Raw genomic sequence first — 24,280 nt, 5'->3', positions numbered from 1 at the left:
GACGTACAACAGTGGAACAATTATCAGCAATAATAATTTCCAACAATTATGATAAGTACATAATCGTTTTAGTCATTTTTCAGAAAAGAAAATTGAGGACTTGATGCTTTTCTTTAGCATTTAACAGAAGGTTGAATATCCTCGTGTTCTGGACTGTTTGCTGGATAAACCGTGACTCATGAAGATATCATCTTGTGCTTTGGGAAGTTACAAAGTCCATTATTTTCTGACATTTACAGACAAAATGAATCGAATAATTGCTGAACAGTCAATTATTAAAGTAATTGCCAGTTGCAATCCTACAACACATCATAATTCAAATAACGACTCACAAAAAGATAAAAGAAAATTGGACAAAAAGGAAAAACATAAATCACACCTATGCAGCTACAAGTGGAAATTTACAGGATGTTTGGTGAATTAAATTCTGTTGAACTCTGGGTCAGAGTTGATAACAGTCCTGGGAACAACGTAGCCGTAGAAGCTAAAAGGTCATGTACAGAAAAAGACTTTCAATTGCTCCGGCAACAAAAATACAAAATCATCATCTCAGAACAATTATTTAGTTTAACTGAAGCTCTGCTCTTATGTTAATGTCATCAAAATTGATTTTCATAACTCACTACCTCATGTCTGCCTTCATAGGTCAGAAGTCTCCGAATCCCAAAGCGCCTAATCCAAAATTACAATATGCAAGTTCTGATAATCAAGTTAGACTCAGTGTTTCCCATTAATTACCTACAGACTGTGGTAGCCTGCTCCCTCTCTCCCTCTCTCTCCCTCTCTCACACAAACACATTGACATCGGACCCATCCGTCAGACTGGTCATTTTAAGCACTGGGATAAATCTGGCTGCATCTTGTGGGGCGATGGACCATCAAAGAATCCATAACATTTTTATGATCCTCTGCAGGCAGGCAGAGCTCAGCCTGACACTGGTCCTGTTTGTGAAGCTAGTTGTCACTCGAGCTGTACACAGTGTGCTGTCTGTGTGTTATAGTTCACCAGGTCTTGGGACCCTCGATTCTCATTTACGAGAAGCAGAGAGGACCCACGAAGGCTCCCACAGATTTCTCTCTTCCCTTTTCCCTTTAAAACTTCCCCCCTTCCGCAGTATTAGAATTATAAAGTGGCTTTTGGGGGAGTTCTATTTACTGGTGGCAACGAAACACGTCACACAGCAGGGGGGTCGATTGCAAAGATGTGTTTCTCGTTCCATGGCTGTCTCGTCACTTCCCTGTCCTTTCCCGTCAGTCTTACAACCACGAAAAGCAAGCGGGCATCTGTCTTCCTCCGTCTGTCTGTCTGGGACAAAAGTGGACAATGTTCCAGAGTTTTCCCCCCAAAATATCCCAAAAACCAAGCTCCCCTTTAATTTGAAACCTGCCCTTTGCCTTCTCAGCCTTTAAATTCCAACATCTCTCCCCTCTTCTACCTCACGCTCTTCTTCTGCATCAGCAGTTTTTTGTTTTAATTTGAGTTTAAAACACAGCCTGTCAGTCCTTCACTTGTTCCGATAGCAGGGATATAAGCCTGTACACCTTCTCTTGCATGCAAAATCCGTAAATAGCTCAAATCTTTTCAAGATCACACGAAATGCAGCGTGCGTCTGCCGGTGGTTTGGCCTTAAGAAGCGTTCCATGTTTGAAGTTCACTGCTTGTTTAGGATTTGCTGTCTGCAGCAGAATGAAAGTTTGACGTTTCAAAGGAAGCACTGTTCTTCCGTTTCTTACTTTTTAAAGGTTATTCGGCGTGATGAGTGAGCAGATAAGTTTTCTAATTATGGGTGCTAGTTGAGGAGCTGTTATCTACTAATCCCAAACACTGAGGATATTTTTATTTTTACATTCTTATCTCTGGCATCAACGGCATAACGGACACTGTTCAGCCCAGTTTCTTAAAATCATTTTTAACTATGACTCATTTTGTTCTCAGAGACACTGATCTGACTCTCATTTTCACCAGAGGAAGAACAATGACTTAAGCAATACCAGAAAGATTTAGATGAGGCAAAACATCCCTGGCCTCACTGTTATTTCCTCTTTTTGCAGACTGTAGTTAGTCTATAGTCTACCAGCATCAGCAGCTCATGCTGACACCAAGAAGGAAAGACTGTCTTTTATACTGTTCTTACTCACATAATTGTGCCTCGACAAAATGGAGTCCCTCAGTATGCGATCAGTGATATATTTTTTCTTTTGTTAAAGCTCCATTTCAACAGACTGGATTAGAAATGAAATAATAACTCTGAGATTAAGAGTGTTTCATGTATGGATGTAAAAATCCCGGGTTAACGTGGATTAGCAATTGACAGAAGTCTAAAAGATAGTAACCACCCCTGAGGCAACTTGTCCTTAACATATAACAGAATTTTTTTTTCCCATAATGAAAGTAAATTAAACCACTTAACACTAGGATCAAACTGGAGCAACACTTGCACTGTACTTAACACGACAATGACTGGGAATCACTGTGAGAGAAGGAATAAACCTCCTCATAAAACAGCTGCCCTAAGCTATAACAGTTCAACATTATCCACACACCTTCTTCACACCAGAGATTCATAACATGGAGCTCAGCTCTAAATACAAAATAGACACAGGTAACCTTATTCACCTCCTGTAGATTTAATGTAAAACTTATCAGGCTCAGCGATGGAGAATCTGAGATAGATTATTGGGTGTGAAATTCCCCGGCTCTGGGCGACATATCTGACATCCCTCCTGCGTTTTATCAAACGGGACGTAATTGCTGATAATAAATCCATCGCCTTGCTATGGAAAAGTGCCGATATTCCCCCTTATCTCCACCTGGCTTAAAGGAATTCATTCATGCTGTACATGGTAGCGAAAAATACATATGTTCAACTGCCAAAGAAAACCAAATCGTTTTCATCGATGCTGGTTTGATTTTTAAGGTTGACAAACAACCATTCACACATGGCTATCGTCAGTTTAGACACTTTGATTAACCTAACGCCAATCTGCTGTTTTTGGACTATGAACGAAACCCAGAGAAAACCACCCAAACACATTAAATTCCTCAAATAAGTCAAATGATATATAGAACTCATACATCTTGTTCTTACCCAGGAGCAAAAAAATGCCATGTATGAGAAAACTGATGAATACAACACATTTTGTTCATTTACTTGTGTGGGCCACTCAGGAACATAGTGGTTCTTCCACAAAGCCCATTGTGCTCATGTAACAAAACAATTGCTTGACTGGATATTCTCAAAGCTTTGATTATAGGAGACATAAAGAAGGGCCCTGACGAGCCGGACAATGGAGCCTTGACTCTTGTGCCCAAAGGGCTGAGCTGCAGTGACCTTGGCACTGAGGATGAAGGGGAGTGGAACTGAAGCATCACTGAAGCACTCCACCTTTTCCCCACACATGCTGCGAGAGCATGACGGAGACAGAGGAGGAGGAGATCAAATTAACTACACTTCTGCTCCCTGGCTCTTTCCTCACTCGCTCCGTCTCACTCTCACGCACGCACACACACACACACACACACACACACACACACACACACACACACACACACACACACACACACACACACACACACACACACACACACACGTCGGGGTCGAGGGTGGAAATGCAGCGCAGCAGTCTATGATGTACTGATATAAACAAAGGTGCAAATATACTGTTTCTCTTTGCCTCCCTGTCTGGAAAGTTAAGCCTGTATGTGTGTGTGTGTGTGTGTGTGTGTGTGTGTGTGTGAAGGTGATCTGGTCTGATAATGATCAGCTGGTGACCAGATGGACGAATCCGGAGGTCCAGATAAGGAGACAGCAATGTGGGGGGGTGGGGGAGGATCCTAACTATATACTTGGGTTTAACAGGGCAGACACATTATCAGTGGGGGGGGGGGACCTTCCTGTAGAGATAAGCATGTGTAAATGACAGATAATGCTGCAATTATTCGCTGCAGAATCACATTGTGTGTGTGTGTGTCAAAAGCTTCAATGTGACCTTTACATCCAGAGATACATGTCAAGGATAAAGGAGGAGCTCACGTTTAACATTTAGTTCCAACTTAGACTCATAAAAGTGAAAACAGTCCTGAAAAGCAGAGATTTGCATTACATCAGCATTACATTATCCACCCAGGGTTTGTGTGAATAACATGCAACTGACACAAGCCCTCCGGAATGCTTCAGGAAAAAGCCAGATGTTAATTCCATGTCTGACAGCAGCTTAGTGATAACGTTCCTGGCTGTGCCCTTATGAACATATTTGCATCAAAATGTGTTACCGTACAGCGGCTAGAAAAAGCCAACCCCCTATGAAACCACCTTAAATCCACTAGATCCAGATCTTTATTTGAATATGCACCAAATTGCACAGCTGCATATTAGTCCACTAAATATGCCTGATGCTTTTTCATCAAGATCCATAAATTAATCTGTGGGTATTCTGTGAAAATGGGGAAAAAAAAGCCTTATTTCGCAAAGTTAGAGAAAGTGAAAAATATCCTGGATCTGCCTCTTTATCTGGATTGAGAGGGATTTTGTTATTGGTACATCCTTCCATCCAGTTTCGTGAAAATCGGTTGAGTAGTTCTTTGCGTAATCCTGCTGATGAAGAAACAAACCCGTGGACAGGGGGCGGAAACATACTCAGTTCCTTAAATCTCCTCATTGAGAGTCTTGGACCATCCCACATCATAACACGCACCATGACAGCTCTACAGCCTGGATTCATGTGTTCATAAACACAATGTGACATGTTCAGATGAAGAACTTCCACAGAAGCAGAATGAAATATATATCAGACAGTATGAGATTTAACAGCTAGAAAGAGAACTGCAGAAAAGGCTTTTTTGTGAATCTGTATAAATTACACATGAATAAAAATGAGGTGGTGAACTTGATTGCAAATTTAGGGACTTGTTACAGTTTGGTTAATGCTCTAAACCTTTAAGAAGTATTCTGCAATTCCTGCTTAATCACAGTGCTGGGATTGTGTGGTAAACAAATATGTAGCCTGGATTAAATCAATGTAAAGATGATGAGATGTAAAGGGAACCGACTGTGTGGTCTTCATTTTAATGCAAAAAGCAATATCGAGAACACAGCAGAAAATATCCAATTTTCTATAACCTACACATGACTGCCGGTGACTTTACATGCACACAGAAGTGGCAGCTTAATTTTCCGCTTGAGCAGCTCACGGGGAAAATGCCGAACACGATGCAATAGCTGCAACAGGAGAGCGATCAGAGGAATCACGTGAAATACATTTTTTTCTGCAACATGATATCTTTATGTGGTGTGGTATCATCAGGACACACACACACACACAAAGGAGAATAAAAAGGTACCTCGGGGAACTATTTGCTCATCACTCAGTCCACAGTAATTAGCTCGGCAGGGTCTCATTAAAAGTCATTTAGATAAAACGTCCATTGACCTTCCTCACTACTACAGCTGGCTGCGTTCTGTTATTTTCCTCTTCCTGTGCACATGTAGTTACACACTGAGATACGTTTATTGCAGTTTATTGGGCCTGTTTAGCTTCTTGTGCACTTGTGCTACTGGGTGAGCACCGATGCAAGGCAGCAACCAGGCTGAATGTTTTAGCAGCAGCAGAGAATAAACCAGGCTAAAATAATAAAAACACACAAAACAGAAAGATTAAAATAACACTATATTCTCTAAAAACATAAATCTGCAGCACCGTCAGTGTTGATCAATGAGTCAATGACTTTGAAATTGAAATTGAAATTGAAAAATATAATAAGGGTATGGCAACATAATGACTATAAAAGGAAAAGGATATAACATATTTAGTTGTTAATCAGAATCTGTGAGAAAAGTGCGTTAATTACTGTATGAGCAAGAAGTGCAAGACTTCCTGTCACACTGATAATACAACACATGCTGTTTATTCCTACCAGGTGGACATGGTGTTGCTACAGTGACTTTAGGTCCAGGCTCCGTCATGTTGGCACATGTCGGACACAACACCTGTCGGATTTGGGTCGAGAAAATTCAATCCCGAGCTTGTGACTTCACAAAACCTGTCTGTCCATCTGCTTTTTTTCCACTGGCATTTGTTTAGTTCAGTGTTGGGGGGGTGAACAGGTCGGGTCTAAGGAGAACTTCCCTTCATCATCACTATTTTAAGTGGCTGCGCTCACTGCAGCTCGGCCGCCTGCAGAGCTAGCTCGTTAGCGATCAATTAGTGTCGGCAAGCGTTTGTATTTACATGTTTATCACTTCCTCATGTGTAAAAAGTTAAGAAATATTTAAAGAATGAAGAGCTGCTGTGGTCAAACAGCTACTTCATGTCATAACAAAGAAAAGACTTCATTTTATGAGGATTACTGCGCAAAGGTTGAAAAACAACACGTGAGAGCCACGTCAGCATTAACACTGTTTGACATTTAACTCAACTTGCCCATAAAACATATTTTACTTCACTTCACAATCCATTTGGATTTGGAGAGCTTCTTGTTTCGTTTGGGGAATTTTCTGTCTGTCAGTGTTTGCTTCTGTATATCGTGATGCAGCTGGAAGAGGATCCCTGTATTAGAAAACACGCTGTTGCTGTGAGGTTGCATCAGTGTCCACTTGTTTGCTTCCACCGTTTAGACTGAAGAGAAATCGAGGGAGATTTACAGGGTTGGGTGGAGAGAAGGAGAATTAAATAGAGAGAGAGAGAAGGGGATGAAGTGTGAAAACAACAGAGAAGGGGGGTGGAGATCAAAGAGAGAGGGGGGGGCTTTCTTCTAAGAGGGAGAGACTGAGAAATGTTTTGCATCCTGCGTTATCCCTGCGATGTTCTGCCCTGTGACATTCGCTTATCGTCGGCTGCGCCCAATGCTCCGCTGTCAAAGTGTTAATTACATTCAGGGAAATGGGACATGTTCTACATCAACACTGTCTTTACGAGGCCGTCAGTAAATAGATTAATCTGTGCAGCAGTGGTAACCTTGACTATTCCCAATGGTCTGCTGGTTTGCAGTTTATCTAAAGGGTAAATATACTGGATTAGTCCCATCCCTAATAAATATGGACACAGATTTGATTTCCTCATCATTATCCAGGACAGGACAAAGAGGAGGAAAGCAGAGGTCGGACAACTTTCATTTAGTTCATGTCCAACATGTTGAAGCATCATTAGCTTTCCGGTAAAATATAATCCCTGATGTTAATGGACTCAGTTAGAATTACTTCAACAGCAGAGATAATCTGTTCTTCTCTCTGATAACAGAAGATTTAAAGTTGTAGATAATTGTCGGCTTGAATTTGAACCTTAGACTGTACATAAAGATGGACGACATGCCACCTCCCCTAAAGTGGAGACAAATCATCTTGATACACACGGCTTCCTCCATGTTAGTAGAGGGGACCACACTACATGTACAATCAGTTATTTGATGCTATGAAACAAGGATGAAACATAAAAGACAGCTCGACATTGACATCACGGCTCGACACCACAATCATTGACATCACGGCTCGACACCACAATCACATCTACTCCGACTCTGGCTCCTGATGACGTCAGGCACATAATGGCGGCCCTCTTGTTTGAGCTTGTTGGTCACAGCCTTCATTCTCTCGGAGATGCAGTGGGACGAGTTTACAAGGACTTGTTTGTGTTGCAGCTTTTGTTTTTACTCTAGTTGTTATTCTGATAATGATCTGAGCTGCCGGAGCTATTTGATTTGCAGCAACGGTAAAAGGACAAGAAGAGGAAACTCACGAGACATCAGACTGTGAACAAACAAGAGACAAACTCTAATCATCTGGTGTCCCGTAGTTTTTCAGGGATGGAGGTAAATATCCTGCCAGTTTTGTGTATTTGTCACTGTCTGAGTTTTACAGGTGTGTGTGTGTGTGTGTGTGTGTGTGTGTGTGTGGTCAGTCCTTCAGGCGCTCATGTTCTCAGGAAGCACAGTGTGACAAGCTGGAGACGAGTCAGAGGAAGTCAGTGCATGTCTGGTGTCTCATGGATGACACAGAGCCCGGGGCACGGCAGCACCGCTCCAATGAGGACGGTGGGAAAGCGAGCGCCCTGCTACATCCTCTACTACCGTCTACACACAGGTTCCTGCTCCTCGACACGATGCATCATCCCGGAAAGTTTAGAGCTGGAAAACTTTCTATGTGAGGATGTGTATTAATTTCGAGGCGTATGTCAAATTCTCGAACTCGTGAACTTAGCTGGAAGGATTAACTGACACCAACGGCGTATTTGTCCAATTATTTCTCTAATGAGAAAAAGAAAAACAATTAAGAATCATGTGTTTTTACCAGCGATACATTTATGGAGATGCTTTTTGCCTCGGGGGCACGAGTGTTCATGATTTTTATGTGTGAGAACAGTCAGAGTTCTCTCTTAATAAGCAAGCTGGAGGGTTTTTGAAGTTTGAGTCTCTCACTTTCCCCCTGATCAGGTCTGATCAGAGCACAACACGCTGAGCAACGCAGCCGAAAGACGGGGAAGCAGGAGCGGTGGAGGCCGCGCTCATTTCGGCTCGATGAGGGAATAATGAGTTTAGACCTCACAGGGGATCTGTGCTTATCACGCCGCCTCCTTGACATTGAACAGTCAAGGACTAATGTGCATTAACTCTCCAAGAATCGAATGAGTCACCAGACAGCTCCGCTCACCCCTATGTCCATCGCTGCAGGACGTTTATAGTTATTCCTCTGCAGTGTCGGCTAATACACTACTTTATGTATTTAGGTCTTAGTCATCATTTGTCTTTGTGGTATAAAAAGCTAATGGGACAAAAACTGCAAAACTTTAAAACAAAAAAAAACTTTGTTGCTTTCGATAATAAAGACGATAATGAGAGGAAGAGATGAAGCTTTTATATATTATAAATGTGTGAGAAAGGGAGACAAGAGGTGTAAATAGAGATAATGAACAACGATGGACAGAGAAGAGCGAGCGTATATGCGCAGGATATTTCTCTTTCACCTGCTAGCGGCTGCCCTGCAAGGACACAATGACATAATTAAAATCTACTCATTACAGGAAGAAGGCTTTAGAAATGTGTGTTTAATCTGGTCCTCGGGTTTGTGGCTTTAATAATCGTGGCAGCGAGGCCACAATGCAGCAGATTAGTCTGCAGTTTGCTTACATCCATATCAGCAGCCAGAAAAAATAAAACAGAATTGCCAATCGAGTACAGAGGAAAACCTGCAGGAGCAAGAAAATAAATGAAAGTCATAGTGATTTTACTTTTCCATAGGTGAGGAAACTGCTGACAGAGCCGGTCAAACAATGTTAGTGCAGTAATATAGATGTGGTTTTGTGATTTAAAGGCAACGAGGCCTAGAAAAAACTTCACACTTCAATAAACTTTAAACAGACAGTGTATCTGACACATATACTTAATGTATACTTTGTTTTGTATTCTTGAATCAAATACTCCTGTCGTGGTTGAAAAGTGTAAAGTGAATTCAGTTCATGAATCAGTGAGAATGTCAACGTGTCAGTGACGTGACATCATCCGCTAGAAAGAAGACGTCTAACTCGGCAAAGGTTCTTCCCTCGATCATTAACTCTGACAGCAGCACTGACAGCAGCACTGACAGCAGCACTGACAGCAGAGAGGTAGAACCCAGGCCTTTTATAAAGTTACTTACAGAATGAGCAGTAATTAGAGACGTCTAATATGATCAGTACAGCCAGTTATGTTTGTCTATTAAACTGATGCTCAGAATCAGTTAAGAATGAGAAGCTGAGTGTGTATATGTGCGCCCGTGTGTGTGTTATACACTACACACTTGACTCATTGTATCCCACACTGCATCGTGAAAAATAATTAACAAGCGATGGTCACTAACTGAGTTAAATGTGATTACATCGCGCTCCCACTTAATGAAAGTAAAACCCCCGACAGAGGAGAGGAGAGAGCGGTGTGAAGCGAAAACAATATTGTGACATGTCGGAATAAAAAGAAATGAATAAAAAGCCTCAGCTGCGACTCAGTGGCAAACAGAAAAAGGCCTTGATTGAAAAGAACCAAATGTTTCAGCGCACGTTGAATATTTTCTATTGATTCAAGTGGGAACTTAAGCTCAGCATACGGAGCGAGCGCCTGCTGATGTTGATATGAAACGTTTTAATTGTGCAACAACAACCACGTGTTTACTGCTGCAGAGAAAATGAGTCTGAAAGTGGGGTTTTCTTTCTCATTTTGCCGATGAGCTCATTATCTAGTCCTCTACGTGGAACTCGCTATGCAGTGATGGGGGGGGGGGGTGTACACAACCTTCTTATCTCCTGTTTCTCTGGTTGGTTTGTGTTATTTGTTCCGTCCTTGATCAATATGAAGGCAAATCCTGACACATCTACAGTGACAGGAACTGCAATAAGTGTTTGTACGCAACAGCAACACAACAACCACAACTTGAGATATTACATTTGGACCTGAAAGAACCTTCCAGCTTCAGTCATTGCCAGAATACTTGAATAAAATTGAATTATGGTTTATAAATGTACTGATTAATATCCGTATCAGCAAGGTAAGACAGTTTATTGTTCTAATATACTCTGCCACATAAAACAGTCAAGCTCTGCCGTACTGAGCAAGCGGAGGCCGAGTCTCCCATCGACTGAACCGTCACTCAAAGGTATTGACTGTTCTATTAGCAGACATCTGGCCGCCTGATACTGTCCGTGGACGTCTTAATGGACACCACAGACACACACTCACACACACACACACACACACACACACACACACACAATCTGGTATAACACGAAAACAGATGTGCAACTATCTGCTGGTTCTATGACAGAAATGGATGGTGAAAGATGGCGCCTGTTTGTTAGGTCTTCTCTCTAGGTCTTCTCAAGAGGTAAATTCATGAATTACTAACCCACGTCCATAAATAACCAGCGGGGATCAGGGCAGACCCCCCGAGAGGCGGCTGAGAAATTTAGCTCAGTATTAAATAAAAAAAATTTCCAATTTGAAAGCAAAGAGTTTCCGTCCCTGTTTGATGTGACCTTTTCTGGGCAAGGTGGGTCAATTAGGAACAAATCTGATTCACACTTAGCATGAAATGCCTGATAAAAAGGTTTCCTCATTAATTTGTGCCGTGAAACGAGGAAATATATTCAGGCTGTGACATTGACCGACCAAGAGATCTGAGGTGAATGGTCCCTAAAGTTAGATTCCATCCATTTAATTCAAGAGTCAGAAAAGGACCAAAGGACACAAGTGTTTTCTCATGTTAGCACATTTTCTATAAACCACCTTTTTATCTGTCATAATTAAAGGACACTTTTATTTCATATATTACTGAACCTATCCGACCTATACAGCCCCCCCCCCCCCCCCCCCCCCCCAATGGCTACGTTCTGTTCAAGTGTCCAACTCACATGTAGGCGTTTCTTTAACGCTTGACACACACACACACACACACACACACACACACTGCTATCGTCATAATAACAACAATCACAGTTTACCACTTGGAGCACACAACTTAGCCGCCTTATTAGCTAACATACCATGCTAACTGCAATGCTAAAGGGAAGTGTACAGGAACTCTGCCTCTCCCTCGTCCCTCCAAGTTAATTCTATATTTGCATTGAAGTGACTTGATTTGCTGGTGTCTGATCTTTAACGTTCATTTAAATATAATGTGACAGGTTGAAAAGTTGAGTTTTTCTTTACTTCTAGTCCATGAAGCCTGAGCACGATGGAGCGGCACGACCACAATGCAGGTGGGAAATGCACAACGTCTCCCAAGTGAACGAGCAGCATTTGTTAGTGAGCGCTGCGGACGCCATGACAGTGTGAAGCAATGGACCATTTTCAATTCAATAGGTTTGAGCAGTATCACATTTAAAATACCAAATAAACCTTCCCCCCCATTGTTCCTGCAGTAGAAGGTAACACCAGCTGCATTCAAAATTCACATTGTAGGGCTTTGTTGGACCCGCCAACCAATATATATATATAAATATATTAAAGTTGAGTAGAAAGTACACGTTTGCACTTCTCCCCTGTGAGGAGGAGGAGCTGATGATCCCTTCAGAGGCTAAGTCCTTTTGACAGGTTATTCATTTGACAAACGACATCACATGGAGGAAATGGGTAGGAGCCGCCTGTGACAGCCCATGAGAGCTGCATGGTCACCTTCAGCCATCACACATGAGGAACAGTCACTGCTCCACCCTCTGCTGTGAATACTCCCAACAGTCCGACTGCAAATGTCTCTTACACAAAGCAAAACAATAACAGGGAAAACAACCTCCTCCATCCTGAAGGTAATTACAAAACTTATCTTTGGTTCAGGAGAATGTTTGCACGCTGCTGCTCTCCTGTGATAATTTAAAACCAAAACATTCATCTCCACACATATACTCCCTCTGTGAGGCTTGTTTTTTATTTGCATTTTTTAAATATTCTCCTCAAGTAATCCAATACGCTCGTCTATTAATAAAGCGGCTCTCACCTGCCTGACTTAATTTGACTTTCTAATTAAACTTTACTGCTATCGGGAGTTTTAATTAAACACACTTGAAGAGAGCAAACAGAATATTTTCCTGTGTGGCGTACGATATGTAAATGCATTTGGCTGAGTTGCACAAAATTGTGCGTGTGCATGTGTTTGCGCTGCAGTGCTGCCTGAGTGTCGCAGATACGGGTCAGAAGTAGAGTCATCATCTGCAGAGTCACAAATTAATGCAAATGCAATACGCATACAGAAGTGTAAAGGCTCACTGTCTCTGCCTATAAGATGCAAGGGGCAAATAAACACACCTTCACCTTTAATGTGACTCACAACAACTAATTGTGTGCAAGTGTGTGAAGCAGCCACTTATGCACTTGACTTGACCTGAGACGTTTGACCCCTGATGGTCTTTGCGTGGCCTCTGGACCACCTGCCGCCAGCAGAGAACCTGTTTCTGGCCCGCAATGATTTCCAATTCAAACAAAGTCTGTAGAGATCGTCACCCTACTGCCACTTGGGGGAAGCACTTGATCTTTATTAACCTCCGCCGAGAAGGTTGTGTTGTCATTGCTGTTCTTTTGTTTGTTTGGAGGGGATGGGCCTCACCCAAGGAGGAGCCTTTTAATTTGGAGCAGATAAACCTGCGGACCCAGGATTTTCTTTCTTTGACATGGCGAGATAGGGTGATAGCCTTGGAGGAAGCATGTGCTCTCCAAGCGACCTTCTAGTTGTCGTGTATGTTTCAACTTAATCGAGAGGGTAAACAGGTTAATACATGAGTCGGACTAGTCAAAGTAATCAATTGTTTTGTGATAAAACGAAAAGGAGCCTGAGGAAACAACAGCCAACCACCTCACAGACACAGGATGAAGATAAAGAGGAAGAGAATGAGTGCGAGGGAGAATATTTCAGTAAAAAGAGAAACGCTTGCACCATAGAAAATCAGCAGGAAATTACACCAGTCTGGACTAATGAGGGTTTCTTTGTAGAAAACAGTTGAAGATGATGGGAAGTCTGTTTTTAAATGGTGCAATTTTCTGGTAGCTGAATGATTTACAGAAGTGACACACAGAACTGTTTAGTTTCTAGTGACGCATAAGACAATGTTTACTTTGCAGACATTGTGAGGGAGTCTGCCAAATGCTTTAGTTTCAATAAGAGAGGGGCCATTATAAATGCAGGTGACAACTTTTCTGATGAGGACAATCTCAGCTGGATCTCATCAGCCTGTAGAGGAACTGGGAGGGAGGATATTTCCCCAATGTTACCACAGATCTACTGCATTATTCAACCAAGAAGAGCTCCTGGCAAAACCAAAGAACATGGATCTGAGAAAGTAACGCAGCTGCTTGCACATCTGATTAACTTCATCCCTGAATCACCAGAGTTATGGGAATTGTGACAAGAATGTGAGACAAAATACAGAGACTTGTTCATGAATAGTAAGATGCACTTGGTTCTACTGCAGCAGAGGACTGGGGAGGCTTTGGAGTCTCTTGCCTAAACTCTGTGAATTTGTTACACGCCTAATGAATCCCAGAGTGGGTGCTGAAGTTGCTGTTATTGACAGATGCCACCTGGTCCAGGAGAGGACCTGAATAAGCAGGGTTGAAAATGCCTGGTTCTCTATTAGAGCCCTGGAATTCCAAACTGGCAGGCGTGTGTGTGTGTGTGTGTGTGTGTGTGTGTGTGTGTGTGTGTGTGCGTGTGTGTGTGTGTGTGTGTGTGTGTGTGTGTGTGTGTGTGTGTGTTGTCACAGCCTTCCAAAACAAAGTCAGCACACTGTTCAAATACGACCACCACACAAGATCCAGAACTTCTGATGTTTCAACCACACTGGTCTTGTGGAAACCTCGGAGATGAGGAAGGAGAGTGAATCAAGATGAAAGAAGGAAACAATGTGTTTTTTTATTGACAACAGATCTGAACCAGAGAATCAAAGTGATCCCCCCCCCCCCAGTCATCACAAGCTTGTCGCACTCTAACCTCACAATGTTTAAGAAAGTAATTAATAATTCCTGGATCCGCCCCCGATCCGGATCTCCACCAAAATGTAATCGGTTCTTCCTAGACCACATCTTTCCACCAAGTTTCCCAGTAATCTGTCCAGTAGTGATTTTGTCATTTGGCTCCCAATCAAACCAACAAACCAACCAGCAGAAAAACAGACTAAAAAGAAACTATTCGTTTGTCTCTCTTAGTTTTTAAACGGGGACAAAGTCTTTTTTACAACATGTGGGTTTATTGAGGCTCTCAGGTGATTGAGATTTGTCTTAATGACCTGATGTAAAATAAAATATGACGACCACTGAGTCAGACACATTCTGAAATAGCAGAGGTGAAATTGAAAGAGGTTAAATGTTGCACTCTTGTTTACAGTCAAATTTTCCACTTCGCCCTCGGCACTGCTTATTCATCTATTGATAAATCGTTACTTTCATTAAAGGTAAACTCTGGATCAAATCAGTTGGTCCTCAGTGGTTTTCCAGCTGTAAGACTGAAGCCTGAAGAGTCAGAGCCGGTTTCCTCTGCTCAGTGTTGAACTGAGCCGTAGCTGCATAAAAACAGAGCTGTGCTTTATTGGGAAATAAATTGCTGGCAGATGTTTTCTCACCTGGAAGAATAAAAGCAGAGTGAAAGATAAATTTTTGCAACACTACAGAGTAGACGATGAATTAGCCACCGAGCCTTTATTCTTTAAGTAATTCCTATCACGCTTCCAATATCTCCTCCGTCCAACCTCTCCTGAAGAGGTTATCTAAAGCAAATTGAAATTGCTTTCACCACTTGAACGGTAACGGTTTTAAGGTTGACCGCGGGGTCAGCGCCGGCTATCAAGAGTCCCATCTCTTCCTCTGTTTATGGTCTGGTGAGCACTCGCTGACTCCCACAAACAGCATCTTAAATAGGAAGAGTGGCTCTGTGCCCAGTGACTCACAAAATGGGATTTGTGTGGCAAGAGCTGCCATTGGCTGGTTTATAGTAAATAATATAAACCTCTAAAACTGTGCGTTCAGATTACAATCAAAATATCTTAAAAGCTGAGATACATTATTTAATATTAGTTAGAATGTGCTAAAGCTCAGTCCAAACAGAAGAGGGGGGTGTTGTTCTAATTGTTATTAAATCTTAGATGGACTTACTTGCACCAGTTACAAAGAATGAACCCCTAAATTGATCATTTTTGAATTATCGTTGATGCACATTAACGCTGTGATTAGATATAAGCAATGTGCCTTTACTCAACATTTCCACAGCTCCTGCATTTTCTATTTTCACTTGTTCAAAGTTACTTTGGTTGCACTGTAGCCTCGGGTCACATTTGTCTTTGAAGGTCTCCTCTCCCTTCTCCCTCCGAGCAGCCTCCCAATCCCTGTATCATCAGGCCGGGACTGTTAATGTGGCACCCAGAGGCGACAACTGGAAGTCACTGCAAAGTCACAGCTCTGACTCAGCTCAGCAGAGACCACGACAACGGCTCATAGGCTCCAACTTCAGTCACCAAACTTTAACTTTTGTTTAGTTTAGCACAAAGACATTTTAACAATATTTAAACACATATATTAAAGTTTTACTTCTATAGGTTATGACTTAGATTATGTGAAGTTCAACATATAAAGTGCAGCATAAATAAAATCTAATGTACAGCATGCCAATGTGCGCACACACACACACACACACACACACACACACAGAAAAATAACATCCATATTCAGCCAGTCATTAATAATAATGAAGGTGACCTGGTTTGATTTTATCGACGATTTTCTTCTCATATGAAAACTGAGTAGACAAAGAAGAAGTTGCTGACTCTTCCTGAACAACTGGTTCCAGTCAGTCTGTAGTTTGCATATTTAGTCGCACATGTCATGAGATGTTAACATTAACAACGTTCATGCTGTGACGACATGAAAACTGTACGAGAGAAAATATCTCAATACATGAACAAACAATAACATTCAAGCTCAAAGTTGATGCAACACATTTATTTCCAAGGAGGAGAAACCTGCTGCTACAATTACTGCTATTAGTCCTATACTTATTCATGTCATTATTATTACTATATTGCTGTAATTATCACAGTCATCATTATTATTCCCATTACTATTACCATAACTCTTACTTCTCTACATGGAGCTTGAATTCCAGCTTCATGTAAACCGCAGGAGGGAAAGAAGTAGGACAGCAGACTCACACAAACAAACATGAAACCTGAATGTGATTCTTTTAAGATCATTTGAGTCACATTAAAAGGATCCAGTGATGAAGAGCGAGTCGCATTTTAAGGAAAAATCTTGTGAATGTGAGGATGGACTCCACATGAATCAAAGCATTGGGCCAAAGTTCATCAGAGGCACATTCAACTTCAGACTCATCAGACATACTGCACATCACTGAAATACAAAATGAAGTAAGTCAGCTTTCACAAGCAGGGAAAGAGGAAACAAGACAAGGTGGAGGCTGTTGTAACAGGAATCAGTTGTATTACCAGTAACTGCACAGACAAAGTGCATCCATCACCTTATCAGTCCGTTTGTGAGTGTGTCTGCAGAAAGTGGAAATTTAGGTCAGTAAGTGGGGGACAGGTGTTGGCAGGCAGGCGGGGGGGGGGACATAGTGACCTCGGTAGGACACACATGCTCTGTGGTGGTCTCAGATGACCCGACCGGAGGGGGAAGAGGAGGAAAAGCGGTGGGAGCAGGTGGAACAGCAACAGGAAGGCAGGAAGAGGTGAGGGGACAGAGGAAGAGGGGAAGAAAGTGGGGAAATAATAAGGAAGGTGAAGGAAAAGAAAAGCAAAGAGCAACAGAGGAAGCAGCGAATTGACAGCGGCGTGAAGGGTACTAAAAACAGACGCATATTTGGAAGTGATGCTAACAAATGTGATGATGCGATGATGCGAGGAAGCTGCTTTACATAGAGATGACCCTGATCTGTTGGAAAGACGGTGGGATGGTGGAAGGAGGAGAGCTGGGATGAAGTGCAGTTGAGCTATTCTTGTCCCTGCCCCACCATCCCCCATCGAACCCACACTTTGTGAAACAGGATCCCAGGATCGCCCTTCAGAGTCAGGGTCCTGGACGTCAAAGGCTGGTCAAGCTGAGTATTAGTGACGGACTAACTAGTGTATGAAGAATTAATCCTGGGCTCAAACTTGATGAATCTAAAATCTCTGGGATTTATTGTTCGCTGTGTTTGCAACATGTGAACAAATATTACATGTGAGTTCAGATAAACTACAGTTACAGCCCTGTGGTTGTACGTCTCCGCTAACCACAGCAATTTCAGTCTGTGTACATTTTTTGATCAATTAATCATTGAATCCATGTGACACCTGGTCCAAATTTTTGGAAAGTACCAAATATGAAATGAATTCCTGGAGATTTTCCTGAGATATGATGTTCACAAGGGGAAAACATGTGTTGTGAGGTCACAGTGGCGTTAAGCCTTTGACCACCAACATCTAATCAGATCATTCTTGGGCCCAACTAAGAATTTGTACCAAATTTGAAGACGTTCCCTAAAGGTGTTCCTGAGATATCGTGTGGGATGGACGGGCGGACGTACTGGAAAACATACTGCCTCCAGCCACTGGGTGTCGCTGGCACGAGGGCATAACAATAAACCGATAAGAATCTTCCACCAATCGTCTTTTATTAACCAAGTTCGAGCGCAGGCTTTAATAAGACAGTGGCTGATGATGAGATATAAACACGATCATAACTTTCACGTCTACACAGAACTAATGTTTTGTTTCTAAACCAAACTTTACTTTAAACGATTTGTCACTGACAGGATAACAGACACACTCGCGTTATGTTGTTCTTTGTAAACAAATACTTCCATCCTCACGCCTCACGCAAACAGTTATGATAATTTATGGCTTTAATAAACGCTTCCTGCTCTGCATGATCACAGCGATACCTAATAAAAACTACACTAAGATTGAATTCCTGTCAGCGCATTTACAAAAGCAATCAACTCGAGGGTCTGTGAAAAAATAACACAATTACACATAAAAGACAGACGCCTATAAAGAGTGACCCTGAATATAATGTTAGACGGGCTTCATCCTGCACTTGCAGACCTAAGATACACACACACACACAGACACACACACACGCAGACACACATGCACACATGCACACACTTATGCACACCCTGCACAGCCGATATTGGTCTGCTTAATCTTAGCTCTCTTCATCTCCTCCTTCTCACCCAAGAATGATGCCTCATCCACTTTCTCCCCGCACGCACGCATGCACGCACGCATGCACGCACGCACGCATGCACGCACGCACACACACACACACAAATGCGCACACACACGTACACACACACACACACACACACACACACACACACACACACACACACACACACACACACACACGATATTGCACCAACTAATACATCCACTGGACATTTCTGCTTTGCCTTGCACTTTCTCCCATATCTTAACATCTATAATACTGTTATTACTTTTACTAGTGAACAGAAGAATATGTTTCAATGTCAAGACACAAGGAGCCAACAGCAGCCATTCAGTTGAGCGTAAGGAACATTTAAATAAGACGACAGGAAAACAGTGGCTGACGCAGGGAAAAGCATTTTGGAAACAGCAGCCTTGAAAAGAAAGCTTTTCCAATAGCCCCATCTTTTGGCAAGCGGAAGGAGTTGAAGTGCTCAGTACTTAAACTGCTGACACAGGGAAGTGGTGGATATGTCATTTGCTGCCTTGAAATGATCATACACATCACCCTGTAAATGATACGGTTGTGGTGTCTGCTAATATTTCGTGGTTTGTTGTGACGGCTGTCAGTCAAAATGTTTTTTTTGGCACAGAGTGTGTTACCTGTGAGTCTGTGCTGCTTGGTGCTCACTCGGTTGGTGTTGTGGACCGTGCAGCAGAGGTGGAGCATGGCGAACATGGCGAGGATCATCACCACACTCTGGAGCAGCAGGGTCATCTCAAACTGTTTTCCTATCCTGAAAAGAAGTAAACAAAACACCAGTCACAGGAGGGAACTTGTACACACATATAGCAAAGTAGTACAGGCAAAACTACATGATGCTCTGTTGTGCAAGATAATTAGGAGAGTGAGCAGCATGTGCGTCTGATAATATAATCAATCTATTTATCCCTGTTCCATTAACTTCTGACATCAAAATGATCCGAGGACAGACCTTAACGAACAAAAGCAAGTAGGAAAACATACAGAAAACATTCTGAAAGCACTTCCCCTCTCACGCTCACCAGAAGAATATGCGCAGGATGTTGGCGACGAGCAGCACCAGGCACACTCTGGTGGAGAAGCCCTCAGTGTTGGAGCTCCTCTGGATATCCTGGTACTGCGGCACGTAGGGCAGGGCCCCTCCGAACACCATGACGCAGGACGCCAGCCAGGACAAGAGTGTCCACGAGCCGTCCAGGTCATCATCCAGCAGAACATCCTCTGCATCCATCACGCGGAGAGAAGCTCAGGGGCGTCGAGAGGTCACAGCTTGGACACAGAGAACGAGATTCATCAGTTATGACTGCAAGCAGCAACAAGCACTACTAATCTGATAACATTCAAATACGTCGGTTGTATATGACAATGCATTTCTTTTGCCTGGTTTAAATGAGGAAGAAATCTAATTTAAGCAGAAGCCGGAATGACCTAACTGACGTCAAATGAACCTTACTTCTATCGGAAATAAAATGAACGTCAAACATTAGACTAACGTTCCTTTTTAGTGGAAGATATTTTGACATGTCCCAGTAAGAAAGCAGAGGTGAACATATAAAATGCTTCCATTTAGCTGCTGTAGTTTCAATGAATTTTCCAGTAAGTTTGGTTTTTACTTAGTTATTTAATTACTTTTTTCTAAACACTTAAATAGCAGTCGTCAACATTACTGATAAAATAATCATGTTACAGAAACTGCTTGTAGAAGTGAACTTTTGTGCTTTATGAGTTAGTGGGATGGCGAAAGACAAGTCAAAGGTGTGAAATATACCAATTGGAGTGCAGTGAAAGGTTAAATAGCCGACAGGAGGGTATTGGGAGCATTGCAGATGTGACCTGGGCGGGTGGAGTCAGTGTTAGCTGCCACAGTGTGGAGATAACAAGTCAAAATACATGTGTGTCTCACAAACCAACTTTCCTCAGACTGCAACACATTGCACACAGTTTAATACTTAATATGACCAAACTGTTCTGTCTGCATCACCACTGGTTCAGGTAGTTGAGGGGGATACTAACACATAACAAATAGTTATTTAAGACACAGTGAATGTCTTTTTATTTTTCTGTACTGGAAATGGCTTGTGAATGTGTTGTAACTGCCAGTATGTTGCTGTGTACACACAATCATGATCTACACTTCCTGAGCAAACTGTGAGAAGCACTGAAGTTGGTGTGGAGTCCAAACAGTCTGAGCCTGTAACTGACGTGTATCTGCGTTTATGATTGTTTACAATATGAAAACTTTTATTTTACAGCATGAAAAAGCAGAAAAGATGTGATTGATGTTTACATTGTATATGTTTATTTTCTTAATTCAGGTTGTAAATATTTGGTTGTATTTGTGTTTTCTTTTTATTAATAGTTATTAATTGTATGAGTAGTTCTTCACTGTGAAATATCAAGCATCAACTACATTTCTTTGTCATAAGAGTTTGATAATAACATCTTACTATTCGTTGCCCTCTAAAATAAATATATATATATAAATATATATATATATATATATATACTGGTTGCGCTTGCTACTTATTTAGTCAAAAACTTTAAAGTAATATTATGACTTTTCCCTCAGTAGATTACAACTTTATTCTTGTAATATTATGACATTATTCTTGAAATCTCTATCTTTTAAAACTAGTCTTGTATTTATGTACAACTCGTGAAGTCTACTCCCTAATATCAGCCTTTCCCCCAAAAATCCATATCAGTGGCGTGTTTCTTGTGCGTCTCTTCTTGTGGCTGTGTAATTTGTTTATTACATAACAGAACTATTTCCATGCGTCCCGTCAGCGCCAGCGTAATGCGTAATGTAAACATTGAGCCCTTTGTTCCCACAGGCAACATCTTTGGCAGCCAGTCAGCTGATGAGTCGTTATGAAGAGCTCAGCAAACCAGTCGACTCTGGGTCAGCACAAGAAGAGGAAGCACTTTAGACGTGACTTCATAAAAAGTAAACCTCGCCAACAGGTTTTCTGAAAGTTCTTTTTGTACAACTCTGTGCTGATGAAAGGTTGTTTCACCACAACAGCAGATGCAGCTTTGCAAAGGGAAATCTACTTTTTATACATCTGTTATTTCACATTACTCGGTGGTTGTAACAACATAAGACCACACTTCCCAAGTGAAACAGAACAATATCAATAATTATAACAATATGATTTTCATTAATAACAATATAACAAAATGTGTATACCGATATAATGTGTGTACATTCAGCAAGCACAGTGGAAGAAATTGATCAACCTCAGTTTTATAGAAATGTGTTGCTAATTATCAAGTCTCTGATAATAAAGAAGAGTTTACAACTGAGCCCTTCACGCAGGAATCAAAATAAGTTTATAAACTTATAATAATAATAATATGACATTTATCCTGATAATTATTGATGTCGACTGATATTGTTGATATATAATTTTCACTCATATACTGCCTCCGGAGATTCACAGTCTGCAGAGTCTTGTTAACTTTAAAAGGTTTAGAGATCACTAACAGTGCAGAGCGGATGCAAACTTACAACTCTCAACACACCCAATAAAAAACGTGCATAAAGTTTAACTGAAGTTAAACATTGTCCAATAATTTAACCATCCAGGATATATCCTTCTGCAGTGTGTGTGTGTGTGTGTCTGTGTGTGCTTAAAACCACACAGTGCACACACTGATCCACCTCCTGTAAGAGAAGTGTGTTGTTATGTAAGCACAGCATAGCTTCATGGGGTTGGGCCAAACATGCCTGAGCTCTCACACATCAATTTTTGGCTTCTGGGGCAGCGGCAGCAGCAGCAGCTTCAGTAACATGACACAGAGGAACACACTCACAGCGTCAGCAGCTTCAACACGCGTCTAAAGCTGAATTCAGAAGCACAGATAACAACGACTCTCTACAATCCTCTGAGGAACTTCGTGCGTGTTTTCCTGAGGAGTAATTTTAAGTTTTTAAAACGCTCAGTCGCAACACGCGCAGTGTCCATCGCTCCCGGTGAGGATTTAATCCGCAGATTTTAACTTTGAACATGTTGTAGATGAGTAGATATTAGTTTAACTCACCGGGCTTCAGCTTCATCCACGTCCCCGAGACTCCACTTTATCTAAAACACACACACACAAACACACGCACACACTGAGTATCAGCGTGAGAACACACACACACTGTTCCTCACACAGCTTCACTTTCAAATCTCGGGCTCACGAGAGGAGGAGACACGTGCACGCGCCCGATCACACAACAACACGCACACACACTGGTCTCAATGGCTTCAGAGAAAATTACTTTGACTTATATTCATTTAATGCTATTTAGAATCCAAATGTATGAAAACTGTTTATTTATAGAGAGCAAATGCTGTAAGTGTATTTTCCTTGCTTTAAATTTAGTGACTTATTGTGTGTTTAATGTTGTGATACTGAGGTATTAGTATTTTGGTATATTTTACAGCACTTACACGTTTTTTTGTTTTGATAACTTTGGCTCTTACAACCTTTGAAAGCACTTTTATATTTTACATTTATTTAATTAGAATCGCCATTACTATGTGTGCATGTATACAAAAATATGCAGATATACAATCTGAGTATTTATGTGTAATTAACTGAGAATAGGAGAATATTTGTGTAGATATATACATGTAAATAGGTATATAAATAATAATAATACAACTTTATTTGTATAACACATTTCATACAAGTAATGCAGCTCAAAGTGCTTTATATACAATATAGATAAAAATAAAAACATGCTTATAAAAATAAAACAATGTTAAAATATAATTCATATGAAAGAACATATTTTAAATAACATAAGAACATGTTAAAATGACATTTGAAAGAAAAGGAAATAAAAATAAAAACAAATAAAAACAAATAAAAAACTGAAAATAGTACATTTATGAGCTCTGTAGCTTTGGGATCATTCTTGTTATTAACATGAATAAAGTCTCCATTCAGAATTAGCCCAACATATCTGGTGACACCAAGTGATATCAGCTCTGAGTTCCTGCAGAAATAACGGTGAATGCTTTGGTGGCCGATATACTGTGATAATTAATATTGATAATTCCGCTTTGAACTCAACAGCTTCATATTGAAATGATGTAAATTCATCCAGGTCACTGCACATTAACTGTGTGGAGTAGATCACTGCGGCCCCTCCTCCTCCTCAGTTTAGTCCAGCTGACTGATACAACTCAAAGTTTGGACACACACAGACACACACACACACACACACACAGACACAGACAGACAGACACACACATTAAAGCTGAACTCCTTCATGTTCACACAGTTGAGAACGTTATCATCCCAGAAGATTTGATTTTATTATCAATATGATGTATTGCCTGTTGCTGTTTTCTTGTTATACTGTTAACTCTGCAAAGCACTTTGGTCAAACAAGTTGTTTGAAATGTGATATATATTAATAAAGTTGACAGTGACGTTGACACATGATTTAAAGGTTTTTATTCCACTGAAGTAAAACATCTTAACCGAAACATCTCTTCACAATAAAGTTAAATGATTGATGAGGATTTTATTTTGTCCCCATAAGGAAAACAGTGTCCTTCTAATGTGCATTTGCAGATAGGTAATAATAATAAT

General features: G+C 41.3%; 1 protein-coding gene across 1 annotated transcript in view; it reads right to left on the bottom strand.

The window, feature by feature from the left end:
- si:dkey-246g23.2 (solute carrier family 66 member 2) overlaps positions 1-22,886 on the bottom strand; it is a 45,820-nt gene extending 22,934 nt beyond the window's left edge. The window contains exons 1-3 of the mRNA XM_034588681.1: positions 22,733-22,886; positions 19,711-19,957; positions 19,309-19,442 (exon numbers count right to left, since the gene is read on the bottom strand). Of these exons, the coding sequence (XP_034444572.1) occupies positions 19,309-19,442; positions 19,711-19,919 (343 nt within the window). The 5' untranslated portion in view covers positions 19,920-19,957; positions 22,733-22,886. The remainder of the gene's footprint in view (positions 1-19,308; positions 19,443-19,710; positions 19,958-22,732) is intronic.
- Between the last annotated feature and the right edge of the window lie 1,394 nt (positions 22,887-24,280).

This window comes from Hippoglossus hippoglossus, chromosome 6, assembly GCF_009819705.1.
Source record: "Hippoglossus hippoglossus isolate fHipHip1 chromosome 6, fHipHip1.pri, whole genome shotgun sequence".
Lineage (NCBI taxonomy): Eukaryota > Metazoa > Chordata > Actinopteri > Pleuronectiformes > Pleuronectidae > Hippoglossus > Hippoglossus hippoglossus.
This window is presented reverse-complemented; position numbering and strand designations above follow the sequence as displayed.